A 17,025-nucleotide genomic window follows, 5' to 3' on the forward strand; every position below is an offset into this window, starting at 1 on the left:
TCCGGGCCGCTCGCGGGCACAGAGCAGGTCTTCGCCGTGCTGTTAATTTTCCGTGTTCTGATGCTTTCGTGTCTGGGTCTCACTGACTTGGGAGGGGTGGCTCTTCCTGGGCTGGCCGGTTCCTGGGGACAGTAAGAGGCTTGGCTGCGCTCGTGGCTTTACAGGAAGCCGACTTCCAGAGCCCACGCCTGCCACTCCCTCCATGGGCTCTCATGCTCCTGACCACTGACAGCCCAGAGCCCCGGGAGCATTCGGCCTGGCCAGGCCTAAGCCTGCTGGTCCTGCTTTCCCGTTCTTCCTTCCCAGATCCCAGTGAGGGCTCCCCATGTTGGCCGCCCCCTCCCACACGTCCTGGCCCTCCCAGTGCACCTGTGTGGCCCTGCCCCATGGCTGGCCCTGCCCCATGGCAGGCCCTGCCTCCGAGTCCGGGGTCTGTGTGTTTCCATTTCTCCATCCATGATGGTTATTTCTGTCTCTGTGTCTCACTGCACCTGAGTAAACAGATCCCAGGATCCCTGAACACAAGCAGAATCTGTGCCTGTTGTTCTCCTGGCTCCTGGAGGGCATGGTGGGCTCTGCTCCTGCTGGGAGGAGAGCGTCAGGTGGCACCAGGTGGCACAGAGAGCTGCTCTCTGGAGCCGCCTGGGCAGCCGTGGCCAGGGCATGAGCTGAAGGGGGTGTGCAGCCGTGGGTGGCTGCAGAGGGACTGGCAGCAGCTGAGCCACGTGGAACTAAACTGAGTGAGCCGGGAGGAAGGATGAGGGTGCTGGCACGCAGAGCCGGCCGCACCCACAGGAGCCGTCACACAGCAGAGCTGCCCTCCTCCAGCAAGGACGGCTGCGGTTGTGTAATAATCCCGGTGGGACTCACAGCGCTGTGTGGCAGGAGCGGAGCGAGCCTCGTAGGAGTTCCAGGTGTTCCCTGAGCTGGATTAAATGCCTCTGCGCTGTGGGGGTGGGGACAGCGTGGGGGGAAGCCGGGAAGAGCCGGGGCCAGAGGACCCCCCACCGAGAAAGAGAAAGAGCTCAGAGCCGGGGGCTGGAGGCCTGGAGGAGCCGATGTGGGAGAGGCCCTCGTGGGAGGGCCCCAGTGGCCGGGATGGTAAAAGACTTCGGAGCAAACTGATCGATTGTAATTACATGAAGGTGAAGCTGGTGATGATGTGTCAGATGGGGAGCGTTCAGGAAAACTCCTACAAAGGTAGGAACGCCGTTTATAGAATGTGATCCGTGGCGGGGGATTGCTGTTGATGGAGGACAGTGATGAGCCTGTGGGGATTTTCTTGAAGCTTCTGTGGTGACTGTTTTCTTACTTGAACGTGTTGATTCAATGATTAAAAGTTACCGTGATTGTAGCCCTTTGTGGGGGTGTGTTTAAAACGTTCTGGTCCCCAAGGCTCTTGGGTCTACCCGAGCATACGCGGCACACACCAAAGGTCTCAGGGTGGAACTGGGCACGTCAGGAGTGTGCTTTGAGCAAGTGGCCGATTTTGAAGTCCTTCAAATTCAGAGTCCTCCGTGTGTCCCTCACCGAGAGACACTTAACGCCTCCGAGCCTCGGTTTCCTCATAGATTGGACGTAATCATGACAATTCTGTTCTGAACAGAACTGTGAGGCCCACCGGTGTGGGGATGTTGCTGGCTGTGGTACAAACGTGTCAGGCCAGACACGACAGGAGGGACGGAGGTCTCGGGACGTGGGGAGCAGGAAGAAGGTTTGGAGTGTGGGGTTTGGAGTTGGGAATTATTGCTCTTGGTAGTTCCTGGAGATTATAGTTAGAAATCTCTCAAGAAATATATAATGAGAAAAATAGGACAGAGTTCAGAGAGCTAAACTGCAAAAAACAACAACAACAACAACAAAAAAAACCCCACAAAGGACCAGCACACAGATGCACAAGGTCCCTTGAAGGGGCAGAGCAGTGCCAGGCCCATCAGACACCATGGGACACACTTGAATTCCGTTGCACAGCAGAAGGAAGCACGTATGTGCAGTAGAAGGGACACCGACCAGCCATGGGGTCCCAGGAGAATGGGACCAGAGTGCCCTGCCCAGAGCTGAGGGTCTCATGGTCCCGTGACTGGGGAGGGCGCCAGCCTGAAGCCACCTCCTAGGAGAATTTCTGGTCATGTCATAGACATGGAATTACTGAGGCTGAGTACATATTTAGTAGGCGTCATGGACACAGATGTACGAGATTTTCCTGGACATGATTCACCGAGGTCCAGTTTGTGTTTAGTAGGTGTCCTGGACATGGATTTACGGAGGTCCAGTTTGTGTTTAGTAGGTGTCCTGGACACGGTTTACTGAGGTTGAATTTGTGTTCACTGGGCGTCCCGGACACGGATTTATGGAGGTCGAGTTTGTGTTCAGTAGGTGTCCTGGATGTGGATTACTGTGTCCTCAGTGTATCTCGGGCTTCATGGAAGTGGAATGAAGAACAGGTCCCGAGCTTGGTGCTCAGGTGCCTGTTTGATTCTTGTGGTGACAACACAGGTGATATTGGCGGGGACTGCATACTTGACACCTTGCAAAGGCATCTGCGAAGGGTGGGATGCACTCAGAAAATGGCATAAGATTTTTTATTTAGAGGAATTAAAAAAAATAAAGCACAGGAGAAGAACTTGGTGATAACACTGGACAGGTCCTCCTCTGGCTTTTCCCTCGCATCCAGGGTCAGGTGCAGGATGTCCACACATGGCAGGAAATAGGTGGGAATCGCTGCCCTCAATGCAGGAAGAACCAGAAGATTCACAGAGCCTTCGAGTTAGAAGGGACTCGAGGATTCTCTGTTGCGAAGCCTGATTTCACAGAGGAGGAAACAGGAGTGCTGAGGCTGTAAGTGGGTTGTCTGGGCTCACATCAGGGTAGAGGCAGGGAGGGCCAGACGGCTTTTCAGACAGTTTTGGCTGCAATCCACTCCTCAAGGTTTGTCTGGAAAGACGAAGACCCCCCCGCCATTCCCCCCTAAACATCCCACACCCCCCTCCATTCCCCCCTAAACATCCCACACCCGCCCCCCTCCATTCCCCCCTAAACATCCCACACCCGCCCCCCTCCATTCCCCCCTAAACATCCCACACCCCCCTCCATTCCCCCCTAAACATCCCACACCCCCCTCCATTCCCCCCTAAACATCCCACACCCGCCCCCCTCCATTCCCCCCTAAACATCCCACACCCCCCTCCATTCCCCCCTAAACATCCCACACCCGCCCCCCTCCATTCCCCCCTAAACATCCCACACCCGCCCCCCTCCATTCCCCCCTAAACATCCCACACCCCCCGCCATTCCCCCCTAAACATCCCACACCCGCCCCCCTCCATTCCCCCCAAACATCCCACACCCGCCCCCCGCCATTCCCCCCTAAACATCCCACACCCGCCCCCCTCCATTCCCCCCTAAACATCCCACACCCGCCCCCCTCCATTCCCCCCTAAACATCCCACACCCCCCGCCATTCCCCCCTAAACATCCCACACCCGCCCCCCTCCATTCCCCCCAAACATCCCACACCCGCCCCCCGCCATTCCCCCCTAAACATCCCACACCCGCCCCCCTCCATTCCCCCCAAACATCCCACACCCGCCCCCCGCCATTCCCCCCTAAACATCCCACACTCGCCCCCCTCCATTGCCCCCTAAACATCCCACACCCGCCCCCCTCCATTCCCCCCTAAACATCCCACACCCGCCCCCCTCCATTCCCCCCTAAACATCCCACACCCGCCCCCCTCCATTCCCCCCTAAACATCCCACACCCGCCCCCCTCCATTCCCCCTAAACATCCCACACCCGCCCCCCTCCATTCCCCCCTAAACATCCCACACCCCCCGCCATTCTCCCTCTAAACATCCCACACCCGCCCCCCTCCATTCCCCCCTAAACATCCCACACCCGCCCCCCTCCATTCCCCCCTAAACATCCCACACCCGCCCCCCTCCATTCCCCCCTAAACATCCCACACCCGCCCCCCTCCATTCCCCCTAAACATCCCACACCCGCCCCCCTCCATTCCCCCCTAAACATCCCACACCCCCCGCCATTCTCCCTCTAAACATCCCACACCCGCCCCCCTCCATTCCCCCCTAAACATCCCACACCCGCCCCCCTCCATTCCCCCCTAAACATCCCACACCCGCCCCCCTCCATTCCCCCCTAAACATCCCACACCCGCCCCCCTCCATTCCCCCCTAAACATCCCACACCCGCCCCCCTCCATTCCCCCCTAAACATCCCACACCCGCCCCCCTCCATTCCCCCCTAAACATCCCACACCCGCCCCCCTCCATTGCCCCCTAAACATCCCACACCCGCCCCCCGCCATTCCCCCCTAAACATCCCACACCCGCCCCCCTCCATTCCCCCTCTAAACATCCCACACCTGCCCCCTCCATTCCCCCCTAAACATCCCACACCCGCCCCCCTCCATTCCCCCCTAAACATCCCACACCCCCCGCCATTCTCCCTCTAAACATCCCACACCCGCCCCTCTCCATTCCCCCCTAAACATCCCACACCCGCCCCCCTCCATTCCCCCCTAAACATCCCACACCCGCCCCTCTCCATTCCCCCCTAAACATCCCACACCCGCCCCCCTCCATTCCCCCCTAAACATCCCACACCCGCCCCCCTCCATTCCCCCCTAAACATCCCACACCCGCCCCCCTCCATTCCCCCCTAAACATCCCACACCCGCCCCCCTCCATTCCCCCCTAAACATCCCACACCCGCCCCCCTCCATTCCCCCCTAAACATCCCACACCCGCCCCCCTCCATTCCCCCCTAAACATCCCACACCCGCCCCCCTCCATTCCCCCCTAAACATCCCACACCCGCCCCCTCCATTCCCCCCTAAACATCCCACACCCGCCCCCCTCCATTCCCCCCTAAACATCCCACACCCGCCCCCCTCCATTCCCCCCTAAACATCCCACACCCGCCCCCCTCCATTCCCCCCTAAACATCCCACACCCGCCCCCCTCCATTCCCCCCTAAACATCCCACACCCGCCCCCCGCCATTCCCCCTCTAAACATCCCACACCGCGAAACTCAAGCAGCGTTGGCCTGGCTTTGATTGGGAGTACCCGGCCACAATGAGGGCTACAGTCTAATTATACTTAGAGGAAATATTGATCTTGGTTTCCATGATTTATACTACAGGTCATTTCCACTTTAATTTGAGTTACCAAGAATGGACACATTAGTGCAGGATGAAATTGAAATGTACTGGGCACTATAGAAATTACTTTGGTCTCTGTGGCTTTGTTTTTCACCTCAGAAATGTGTGTTTTTTTCTTCCTGCCATTGCAGTTCTAATTTTGTGTGTTGTGTCTCTGGGAGGAGTGAGGTGGTGCACCTGCTCATCCTGATTCATGATTTTCTTGTGCCTCTCAGTCTGAGACAGGCCACACCGATGTGTTTGCATCGGGTTGAAGGCCAAGAATTCTGACTCAGACCTGGCGACCCTGGCCTCTCCTTTCTGCAGGCCTTAGAAAGTGAGTGTCTCACCGTAGAACCCAGGGCTTCACAGCCCATTGCCTTCCCGGAGGAAGCAAAGGCGAGACACGGAATTCAGTTTGTTCTCCTTTTGGTTGATCACATGGGCTCAGAGTCAGTGCACGATCCACCTACTCTGCCGGCCACCAGGGTTTAAAGACAAATGCGGTGTTGTCTCTGCTTTGGGGGAAACGATCGTGTCCTACGGAGACAGCAACATGAGCGAGGGGTTCCTGTGTGGGGTGCACACCAGGGACTCCAGGCACATAGAGAGTGATGTGACAGCACTGCACTGGAAGCCAGGGGTGAGAGGATTCTCTGCAGAAAAGGCCCAAGGAGGGGACTTCAATGCTGAGTCGTTTACAATAGATTGCCAGGCAGACAGAGATACTCTAGGTAGTGGAGGAAACCTGCAAAAACTACTTGGAGATGCCGAGAGGGCAGGTGTGTCCTGGGCTTGCTGCCACGTAGGATGTGGGACACAGGCTGTGGGCCAGACACCAGGAGCAGGTGCAGGTGTGCAGGACTGGGAGCCTCGTGGAGTCCCCACACTGCAGAGCCTTCCTCCCACTGTCTTCCAGAGCTGTGGGAGCCACACCAGTGTGCCAGGGCGTGGCGCAGAGGCCGTCCTGTTACCAGTAAAAAACAGGGAACTCAGATTTACACCCCGTTTATTATGTAATGGGAGGGAGACGCCTTGCCCATGGAAATCCCTCTGGAACTACATTAATTGGGAGGACGTTGTGGGTTGTTCTAGAGATGAGTGGGGATGGAGGCAGGGGAAGGGCAGAGGTTTGGGGGCTCAGATCCATTCTTCTGGGTTTCCTTAAATCCTCAGTGAAGATGACGCGATCACAGAATTGTCTTTGTCAAATGATTTCACGAGGCGGAGGCAGTAAAAGAGAGGATTTTTTTTTTTTTTTCCAACTGAATAGAAACGCGTGTGTAGGTAGGAGGTGTGTGTGAGAAAGTCGTCAGCTGAAATCCAGGCATGGAGGCCACGGCCTTGGGCTCCTGGATCTTGGTCCTGCGGCAGGCGGGTCTCTGAGGGCTGAGGAGCTGCGTGGACAGTTGACACAGGCCGGTTGTGTCTCTGAAGAAGTGGTTCCCAGTTATGTCCACACCCTGGCGCCTGGGGGACTCCCACGCTGAGGGAGCAGGGAATGGCAGGGGCGTTTCACGCGAGAGTGAGAACGAGAGCGCTCTGCCTCTCCCGCCTCCTGGCTCTGGAAGAAGAATCAGGAACGTGTTCTAGAAAAGGCCGCCTGTGATTCCTTCTTCAATTCCTTGGCTACCCCGGGATCTGGGATTCCTGGCCCTTCTGTTACGAATCCCAGGTATTTCGGCCGTTATTTTTAGGCACTGCCACTTGTCATGATGTTCTTCCTGCAGTGAGAGCCGGGACATTCGGCTCCCGGGAACCTTGGCGGGTTTGTTACTTCCATTTGAATTTCATTTGTTCTCTGGAGTCCTCGTCAGCCCGTTCTGAGATTCTGATTAAAGCCCTCCCCGTCGTCCCGGTGGCCACCCCCTGGCTCCCAGCCCTTCTTACTGAGCTGCTGAAACGTGGTGGTGGGTGTTGGCAGAGGAAAAAGAGCTCCACTTGGTTTTTCTTTAAAAATCTTTGGAGTCTTATGACATCCTTGCTCTTCATTTTTTGGACTCTCAATTAAACAACATAATGTATGTAAAACCCACAGTTTTGAGTCTTTTGCTGGAATTCGTTTGGCCTCCGTCTTCCCAGGAGGATTAACTGAGGGGCTGTTTGGTCCCCGTGGCTGGAAGGAAACGGGTGAATATTTGCCTCACGCAGGTTTTATTTGATAATCTTTCTTTTATTTGAGGAATGTTCTGTTATCAGTGGAAATATTCCCTTCTAGGAAATATTGCAGCACAAACATGTGCTCTAAGACCTCGTGGCACTCCTGTGAGTTTGCTGGGATCTTGGAGGAAGAACAAGTGTCTGATGTTTTTGTCGAGAAACCTTTTCCTTTTCACCTTTTCCCTCTCACCTTTGGCTTCCAGGCACTTTCCTGACCAAAGTCCATAACCACACATGCAGTCCGGCAGCCACGCGTGTGCTGAAATGGAAAAGGCGAACAAACGTTCTCTGAAGTTCATAACCTTCGGATTTTCACACACTGAATAATTCCTGGGAGGGGCTCTCATGATCCGGTTCTTTTCTTCTTATGATTTGTAAAGGGAAAAATTCTCAGTGGAGATGGAGAAAGACTGAGAAATGGTTCCAGGTTAAATAAAACTAGAGATGTGACGAGTACAACATGTGGTTTTGTGCGGAGTTTTGTTTTTTCATTTCCTATAAAACACAGGAGTGGAACAACTGCCAAAATGTGAATAAGGTTTGTCAGTGAAATACTAGTATCTCAAGATTTTGATGATCGTACTGTGGTTATTATGAAAATCCCATTGGTTTTAGTAAACACACAATGAATCATTTACTATGCGAAGGGCTATCATGCCTGCAATGTAGTGTCAAGTGGCTCTGAAAAATAATTACATGAGACAGAGAAAGAACAGTAAACGTAAAATGTCAGGGTTTAGGAAATCAGGGTAAAGAGTACGTAAGAATCCCCTGTACTGCTTTTGCAACTTTTCTATATGTCTGAAATTATTTCAAAATGAAAAATTTAAAAAAATTCTTAAGATGAAAAAATATTGATAACCAACAGTTTGAAAAAGATCAGCCAGCATTTCACATTCTTGATTCAAAATGTAACTTCCCCATTTCCCCCTGATCTTTCTGTAGGTTCTTAGACTGTTTTGGACAAAGATAAAGCATATTGGAAATATATGGTTAGGGTTTTTTCTTCCCTCCTGCAAGGATATGTGGGAAGGAAGTAATATTTTCTGGAGTTCCTATGGACTCGTCTATAAAGGTACCTTCCAAGCCTGTCCCCGTCCGTTCCTGCAGAGCCCTGCACGGTGGCAGCTGCTGTCTGTTTCCTTCAGAGAAGGAAGCTTTGGCTTGTGAGGCAGTCGGGTCGTCATGGGAATTCAGGTGTCTCCAGGGTCAGACCCTCTTTGCCACGTCTGCTGCTTCCCTGACCCCGATCATTCTGTGGGTTAGGGAGCCCTCTGTCCTGGAATGGCTGCCGGCCCTGGCTGTGGGCACAGGGGTGAGGGCAGAGCCTGCTGTGCAGACACCTGGCTGTGGGCACGAGGGGAGGATGAGGGCAGAGCCTGTGTGCAGACACCTGGCTGTGGGCATGAGGGGAGGGTGAGGGCAGAGCCTGCTGTGCAGACACCTGGCTGTGGGCATGAGGGGAGGGTGAGGGCAGAGCCTGCTGTGCAGACACCTGGCTGTGGGCATGAGGGGAGGGTGAGGGCAGAGCCTGCTGTGCAGACACCTGGCTGTTCGTTCTCATCCCACTTAGCGGGAACGGCAGCCTGTCGGAGTCAATCTATTTCCAGCTCCATTGAGTGGGACCCGCTTGAAACAGGCCCCCTCTTCGATTCTTGCCTTGGTTTCTGCCCACCGCTACTTGGGGTGGCTCTGAGTCAGCTGCGCATCCCAGGGGGCGGAGAGGAAGCGAGTGCTCTCTCCTGCGAGGGGGGTGGCGTGGCTATTCCCGGCTTGTGGTGGGGAGGGTGGAGGCAGAGCGGGCAGCGGGCGCAGATTCGGAGACTCATCCTGCTTGGCACTCGCTCGTCCTCATGAGCTCCGTGAGGCGGTGGACCCCAGCCCCATGTCGGCTCTGGGGGAGATGGAACATTTGGGGAACCAGAGTACCCACCTTTTCTTCAGTTCAAGGCTGTTCTGTCTGAAGAAGAACAGATCAGACGCACAGGTGTTCCCGGCTGTAAGAGCAACAGAAGGAAGGAGTGATTTGCTGTCCAAAGATAGAGGTTTCCCCCAGCCCTGCCTCTTTAAAGTCTAAGGAGCCTCCAGCGTTCCCGTCATCTTCTTTCTGTCTCTTCAACGCTTCCAAACCCTCTGAGTGTGATTTGTAAGAACGTGTATTCCTCGGCTTCTGTTGGCACTGGGAAGGGCACAGTACCTCAGCCTGGCAGACCCGCGTGCTGCGAGCTGTGTCAGTGGCCACTACACTCCGCACGCTTGCAGAGGGCCCGCTGCTGTTCCCGCAGGAGACGCTGAGGCGGCCGCCCCTCGAGAGGGTTGGAAACACCTTCTCCGAGCGACTCCACCGTGGGGGCGTCTCTCTTCCTTCCTGGTGTGGGTCTGGGGCTCAGAGACGTGCTCTTTGCCTTGGACTCAAAGCTGTGTGTGGGAGCCCTCGCTGTCCCCTTCGTGTGTCAGCTGCCAGCCACATGCGGTCATGGGCCCAGGACGCCCGGCCACTGCGTCCACAGGGTGTGTCCGTGTAAAACACTTTACGCGCCGGATTTTGAAGACTTGGTATGAAAACACATGTGAAGTAGCTTATTAACATATTTTACGTTGATTGCATGTGGAAATGATATTTTGCATATGTTGGATTAAATAAAATATATGAAAATTAACCTCACCTGTTTCTTACGGTTTTAATGTAGTTAATAAGACCATAAATTGCACATGTGCTCACACTGTTTTTCTCTTGGATGGTGTGGTTCTGTCGCGTTTGCAGACTGCTCCACCGATTTCCGTGTTTCAGGGCTGGGTGTGCCTCGTGTTCTGTCATCTGTCATGTCTAAGTGTGCGTCCTTCACACCATCTCTACATCCCACAGCACAGGACCCGTGCATCTTGCTCTAGTTTCAGAGCTTCCCTCGAAGCAGAGTGGTTCCTGTTTGTTGGCTACGAGGAGGAATTCCACATAAACCTCTGGGTTGGCTTTTTGTTTTTCAGGAAGTATGAGCGTTTATGTGCTTTTTATGTGGTTATTATTAAAATGTCTATCAATTGTTGTTCATACTTGCCTAATGAAAATTGGAGAGCTGCGTAAGAGTGGGGACGTTTAACAATGATTGTTTCTAGGAAACTGGGAACAGTCTAAGAGTCAGAGTAGGAAGTTCATTAAAATGACCGAGGACCCTGCCCAGTGGGACCCGTCTCCAGCCCGCTGGAAATTAGCTAACAGAGCATGTCGTGGGCTGAGCTGCTGGTTCGTTCTGAGTGGAACAGAACACTGTGTACCGTGCGTTGCTGAGTTATGGTCGGTTTATGAAGAGGGTCTCGGAAGAGAATGAGCCTCTGTAGGCGTCTGTGTGGCCCTGTCAGCAGAGCCCGGAAGGCCAGAGCGAGCAGCCTTGACTGCTCCCATCGAGAAAGAGAAAGGGACCCAAGGGGGCCCTATTCAAAGGTGGCCACACATGCTTCTACACTGGAAAAGGCAAAGTGCAGGAACCGACCGACGTGTAAAACTCGGGAAGCATGTGTACTGTTAAATAGGACCTCTGTGCTGTTAAATCGCCTCCCCTGGGAAATGGCGGCCTGTCTTTTAAGAACTTAATGCCTAGGGAGGAGACACCTCTCCATGTGTCTGAGCTGGAGCCTGGTTGCAAGCTGAGTGCAAGGTCTTCTCTTTTTGTGTTGTTTTTTAGTGCTGTTGGGCACTTAGGGTCCAGCGTGGAGGCGGCAGGGAGCTGCTGTTTCAGGGAATGCTCTGCGGATTCCTGGGAAATTGGGTGAGAGAGAGCATTTAGTCAACTTTTTCATGACTTTTGAATAAAATAAAGCGCTGACCAGGAGAATGTTTCCAGTGGTGTAGGAGAAGATTCTGGTCCATTGTTTCACCTCCTTGAACCATTTTCACAAAACACACCGCATGACGCCAATGGGTGATCGGTACTGCCCTTTCTAAAGGCGGGGGGGCTCACATGTGAACTTTCCTCAGGCCTCAGAGCTGGCGGCGGGGCCTGTCCCTGAGTACGGAGGTCTTGGCATGATGGCCTCCTGCGTGAAGACCCCTAAATGGCCCTGCGCAGCTACAGACACGTGGTGCCCTTCAGCCGTGGCACTTTTCTTAAGACCTTCCCCTGAGGACACTCCTCAAGCTTCCCTTACTTGCCTGACAGGCTGCTGCCTATCTTGCTGTTGTTCTGGGAAAATGCTATCCTTTACAAAGGATCTCTGGTGTCTCAGGTGGGGCAGCCATCTACATATAGACCAGGAAGTGCTGGTTAGCCTTCCTATCAGGTGGGGCAGCCGTCTACATATAGACCAGGAAGTGCTTGTTAGCCTTCCTATCAGGTGGGGCAGCCATCTACACGTAGACCAGGAAGTGCTGGTTAGACTTCCTATCAGGTGGGGCAGCCATCTACATATAGACCAGGAGGTGCTCGTTAGCCTTCCTATCAGGTGGGGCAGCCGTTTACATATAGACCAGGAAGTGCCAGGTAGACTTCCTATCAGGTGGGGCAGCCGTCTACATACAGACCAGGAAGTGCTGGTTAGACTTCCTATCAGGTGGGGCAGCCATCTACATATAGACCAGGAAGTGCTCGTTAGCCTTCCTATCAGGTGGGGCAGCCGTCTACATATAGACCAGGAAGTGCTGGGTAGACTTCCTATCAGGTGGGGCAGCCGTCTACATACAGACTAGGAAGTGCTGGTTAGACTTCCTATCAGGTGGGGCAGCCATCTACATATAGACCAGGAAGTGCTCGTTAGCCTTCCTATCAGGTAGGGCAGCCGTCTACATATAGACCAGGAAGTGCCAGGTAGACTTCCTATCAGGTGGGGCAGCCGTCTACATGTAGACCAGGAAGTGCCGGTTAGACTTCCTATCAGGTGGGGCAGCCATCTACATGTAGACCAGGAAGTGCTCGTTAGCCTTCCTATCAGGTGGGGCAGCCGTCTACATATAGACCAGGAAGTGCCAGGTAGACTTCCTATCAGGTGGGGCAGCCGTCTACATGTAGACCAGGAAGTGCCGGTTAGACTTCCTATCAGGTGGGGCAGCCGTCTACATGTGGACCAGGAAGTGCTCGTTAGACTTCCTATCAGGTGGGGCAGCCATCTACATGTGGACCAGGAAGTGCTCGTTAGACTTCCTATTGTTCTTGCCGTGTGCGCTCAGCACAGGATGCACTTACAGCGGCCCAAGAGGCAGCTGTGAGTCCTCTCCAGTCACTGTCACCATGATGGGCACACTCTTTCATATGGATTCAAAACATGCCCATATTTCATCATATTGAGATCAAAACAAAAGTGATGTTTTAAGTTTTTCATCATCTCTATTGTTTTAAAATCGGATCTAATTGTCATTTGCTTTCTCCGAAAAAATTTTTTTAAGAAGCCTATTTTTCCCCATGACTATGAGAGAGGCTTCTTTAAAGAGATGCCAGTGAATGGAACTTTTTAGAATGTCGCATGATTTTCAAAGCCAAACACAACACAGTGGAAAGACCCTCTGCTCCGTGGATGGTTGGGTGCGTTTATCAGAGAGAACAGTCTTTCTCCATACAGATCCCTGGAGTTGCTTGGGGATGGAGGAGCCGGAGGAAGCGCCAGAGAGAATACCCTTGGAAGGCGTGGGCCTCGTCTGGCCCAACTGCCTCGCCGGGTGCCGGGTGGAGCTGGGATGGGACAGGGTCTCCTCCGTCTCCCACAATCAAGGCAACCTGGTGTTGTCTGCGTCTGTGCTCTGTGTTCTAAGGTGTGTGTTCCCTGTCTAGGCCTCATTTTTCTCTTACTGAAAGTGAAGGAGTGGGACCGACTCTATGGACGCCTCCAAGTTCAGTATCTTGCCTTTCGGTGACTCTGTGAGGAGATGACAGGTGCCTGGGGTGGGGGGACAGGAGGTGTCCGGCCCGGCCTCTCTGCAGTGCTGATCCAAGGTGGAGCTGAGGGTAGTTCGGCAGTTCTTACTCTCATATTGGAACCCCCTGGCCTTGTGTCTCAGACAGCCATTCCTTCCACACACATCTGCTGAGGCCCTGCTGTGCACTGTGAAGGAGGAGAGGAGGAGAAGCACCGCGCTTCCTGACTTAGCACATCAAACGCACAGTGTGAGCTGTGGATCCCACATGAGCTGGGAAGGCCACAAAGCTCAATGACAAGTTAGACTCAGCGTGTTTTCCTTTTCAACTGAGACAGGGTCTCTCTGTGTTGCCGAGGCTGGAGTGTAATGGTGACAGAGAGAAACCTTTGAAGGCTTACTACAACCCCGAACTCCGGGGCTTAAGCATTGCTCCTGCCTCCGTCTCTGAGGAGCTGGGAGTACAGGTATGCGCCACCATGCCAGGCTAATTTTTAATTTTTTTTGTAGAGACAGGGTCTCGCTATGTTGCCCATAGAGGGCTTGAAGATGGATCCAAGTTCTCGAGGGGACAAAGGTGAAGAAGAAAGACCAGGCCTGGACCCTGAGCAAGCTGTAGTGGATGCTTGGGTTGTGTGGAGCACACGGCAGGGGTAGGGAAGGGATCTGGGCCAGACCCAGCCTAGAAGGGCCTCCCCTGCTCCCTGCAGTAGCGGCTCCTTATTCCTGGCTGCAAGAAAGAGGCTTGGATGGCCACACTGGCCTCCTGCTCAGAAGCCAGAGTGTGACCTGGGGGTGACCAGCCCGCATGGCAGCCTGTGTAGCTCAGCTTGGGGGGGCCGTGGCCTGGCTGTGAGGTGGCGTGGGCATGGCCAACCAACATGGCAGCCCTGTGTGTCTCAGCATAGGGGCCACGGGAGCCAGAGGGAGCCCAGGTCTCAGCTCTCATTGCCTCAGAGGCCAAAGAGAGGGCAGAGGACGTGAGAGAAAATGACAGGAACTCCCAGGCCTCTGCCTTAGGCCCTGGGGAAGAGCGTGAGGATGAGACCAAGGTATGAGGTGAAGGGCATCTGTGCTCAGGAGGCCAAGCCTCTCTGTTCAGAAACCTCTGCGGGCAACCTCTGGAGACACAACAGAGCAGCCACTGGCAGGGCTGCAGAAAGCAGGACCACAGCCCCTGCCTGGGAGTGGGAGGTGCACAGATGGGGCCGAGGTGCCCACTTAGAGGCGCCAGGCTATGGTCCCCACGTGAGGCGATGGCTGAGGCCTTCCCAGGGTGAACATGCCCGGGCTCCTGGGAGTACACACCAGGCCCCCAACTGCCCATGAGAGAATCTGGGCATAGAAGGAGCCAGGATCTCCGTCTTTAAGATGGAAAGTGTCTTTGGCTGCTATGGAGTGCAGTAGGGTGCTTGGAATGTGAACGAAGGCCACAGAGCCGTGGAAAGACCGTGGGACGTGGGGCCTAAAGACATGGCTTACGGCTTGAGTTTTACTACATATTTGATGACTCTAGTGACATTTACTTAAGTTCTCTGAGTTTCCCTTTCATCTTTAAAATTGGGAGAACAATAACGGTGACATTCCGAACTGGTCAGGTGGCCGGGATGGGCAGAGGCATGAAAACCAGTGTCTGCGACATGAGGTGGTCCTGTGAGGTTGACAGAGCCAGGCACAGGGACAGAGAGAGAAGGAACAGGGTGCTCAGGCCCAGGAGTTCTCTGCGATTTCACCCTGGGCGGTTCATCCCTCCTGAGCCAGGATTCCTCATCTGAAATGTGGGTGTGGACGTCGTCTGTGAGTGTCTTGTGAGGAACGTGCAGGAGCTGACCGCATCCGACATGCAGTCAGAGGCTCTGGGTCACTATGGATTCGGGGCTCTGGCAGCAGCTGAGGAGGGCAGCATGGGACATTCTGGCAGCAGCTGAGGAGGGCAGCATGGGACGTTTTGGGGGGAAGGGGGAAGGAAAGGTTTTCAGGCGAGTTTGGAAAACCAAAGTTCACTGATGCTCTCCTTCTTCTCCCTTGTCTCCAGATGCTGGGGTTTTGTTTTACAAAAATTTAAAATAGTTTTCTGCAGCTGCTTTTGTTCTGATCATTATCCGGTGAGAATACATCACCCCCTTTCCGGGAAGAGCTCTTGGTGGTCGTCTACCCACCTCACTGAGGTGTTTGCTCTGGGAAGAGGGGAGGGGGCAGTCAGGCTGCCCGGGAGACTGAGCCCAGGGGTCATCAGCCCTGAGATGTCCCCCAGAGCGGGCGGAAGGCGCCACCTGCCAGGAGAGGGGGGCAGCAGGGTCACAGTTCAGCGATGCCCCCACCCATCTGCAGGTTTTGCAGGAATCGCACGTATTAGCCTTTGTACCAGAAGCACGGTACAGAGCTCAGCAGCGTGCTTTCAGATGGCCCCAGCAGAGAACAGGCCCTTTCCTGGGGCTTTCATGTGGGACCCTAAGGGGGGTCCTGGCTGCTGCCGTCCCTGTGTCTGAGTCCTGTTCGTGGGGTGGCACCGGTCACCTGATCTCAGCTGGGCACAGCTAGTGTCCAGACAGACACAGCAGATACTGTCAGGTTTTAGCATAGACTGAGGTTTGGGCAGTTAGGATCTGGGTATCTAGGATTTTGGGGAAAGCCAGTGGCTTTTCTTGGGCAGCAGCAAGGTGAGATATGGCGGGGTCATGTCCCAAGCCCGGTCCAAGCAAGGCTTCCCCGTGCCCGTTTGCTTTGTCAGCCTGAGGGTCTGTGTTACTCACTGGAGATGCGCACATCAGGCTGGAAACCCGCCAGACTCGAGATGCCATGAGGGCTCACTGGCTCCTAGAAAGTGCCTTTGAAAACCATGGAAGAGTGTCTCCATCTGGAGGTTGCCTCTCTCCCTGCTCCCCTTTCTCCACAGGCGCCCTTGGAAAAACTAACAGCAACTCTCATCGTTGTGGAGATCGAATACTAAGGAAGTGTACGTTTCAGTCGGCCAGCCACAGTGAAAAGCCATCGTGTCCTAAGCAGCTGTGTCCTCTCGATGTTATCATTCTTTGTGCAGCTTTCTTTGATTGGGATAAGCTCTCTAGCATTTATGAAATTGCAAGCATATATATTTTACATCAGTGTAGGTCCTATATTCTGATTCAGTAGCCACAAAATACATTTTTTCAAAATCCTTCCTTTCTTTTTTTCCTCATTGGAAGTTTACTGAAACCTCTGGCATTAAACTCAGCATTTACAGGGCTGACATTCCAGGTGCCTGGAGGTCCTGGCTGGGAAGCAGGTGGGACCGAAGCACCATCAGTGGGAATGTTTTTGTTGTCTCTCTTTAAATAATGGTCTTTTTTTTGTAGAGCTGGGCTCTCACTATGTTGTCCAGGCTGGTCTTGAATTCCTAGCCTCCAGTGATTCTCCTCCTTTGGCCTCGAGTCGCTGGGACCACAGGTGCATGCCACTATGTCCAGCTAATTTTTGTAGAGATGGGGTCTTGCAATGTTTGCCCAGACTGGTCCTGAAATCCTGGGCTTAAGTGATCCTCCTATTTCAGCCTTCCAAAGTGCTGGGATTACAGGCATGAGCCACTGGGCCTGGCTCTGAGCGTTTCTGTTTATCTAAAGCTCTGCTGCAGCCTGTGTAACCTGACCTTACATTTATTCTTCCCACTTCAGGGAGGGAGCAACACACACTTGTAGTGTTTCTGGCACATTCAGCACTCACCTTAGGAATGTTGGGGTCTTTCTCCTCCCACCTGGAGGAGAGAACAGAAAATCAAAGTCCTCACCTGGGATGTACTTTTCCCACTCACATCAGCCAGAACAGCCAAAATCTGTCCCCAGGTCCAGCAACCCAGCTCTCCTGAGCTTGGACTATAATTTCTAAACTC

The 17,025-nt window shown here is 54.0% G+C and overlaps 1 protein-coding gene and 1 long non-coding RNA gene across 8 annotated transcripts in view; both read left to right on the top strand.

Annotated features, from left to right (window-relative positions):
- The window catches only part of DLGAP2 (DLG associated protein 2), a 919,850-nt gene that overhangs the window by 210,522 nt on the left and 692,303 nt on the right, over positions 1–17,025 (top strand). For 2 of the 7 annotated variants that reach the window (XM_045398974.3, XM_045398977.3), the window contains exon 1: positions 842–1,200. The exons of the other annotated variants lie outside the window; for them this stretch is intronic. In XM_045398974.3, the coding sequence (XP_045254909.1) occupies positions 936–1,200 (265 nt within the window). In that variant the 5' untranslated portion in view covers positions 842–935. Of the gene's footprint in view, positions 1–841; positions 1,201–17,025 lie in introns of those variants that run through there. 7 annotated transcript variants of the gene reach the window in all.
- LOC141407545 (uncharacterized) lies at positions 6,715–7,782 on the top strand. The gene is made up of 2 exons (XR_012416994.1): positions 6,715–6,836; positions 7,525–7,782. It is a non-coding gene; the product is annotated as an uncharacterized lncRNA (long non-coding RNA).

The sequence above is a fragment of the Macaca fascicularis genome, chromosome 8, assembly GCF_037993035.2.
Source record: "Macaca fascicularis isolate 582-1 chromosome 8, T2T-MFA8v1.1".
Classification (NCBI taxonomy): Eukaryota; Metazoa; Chordata; class Mammalia; order Primates; family Cercopithecidae; genus Macaca; species Macaca fascicularis.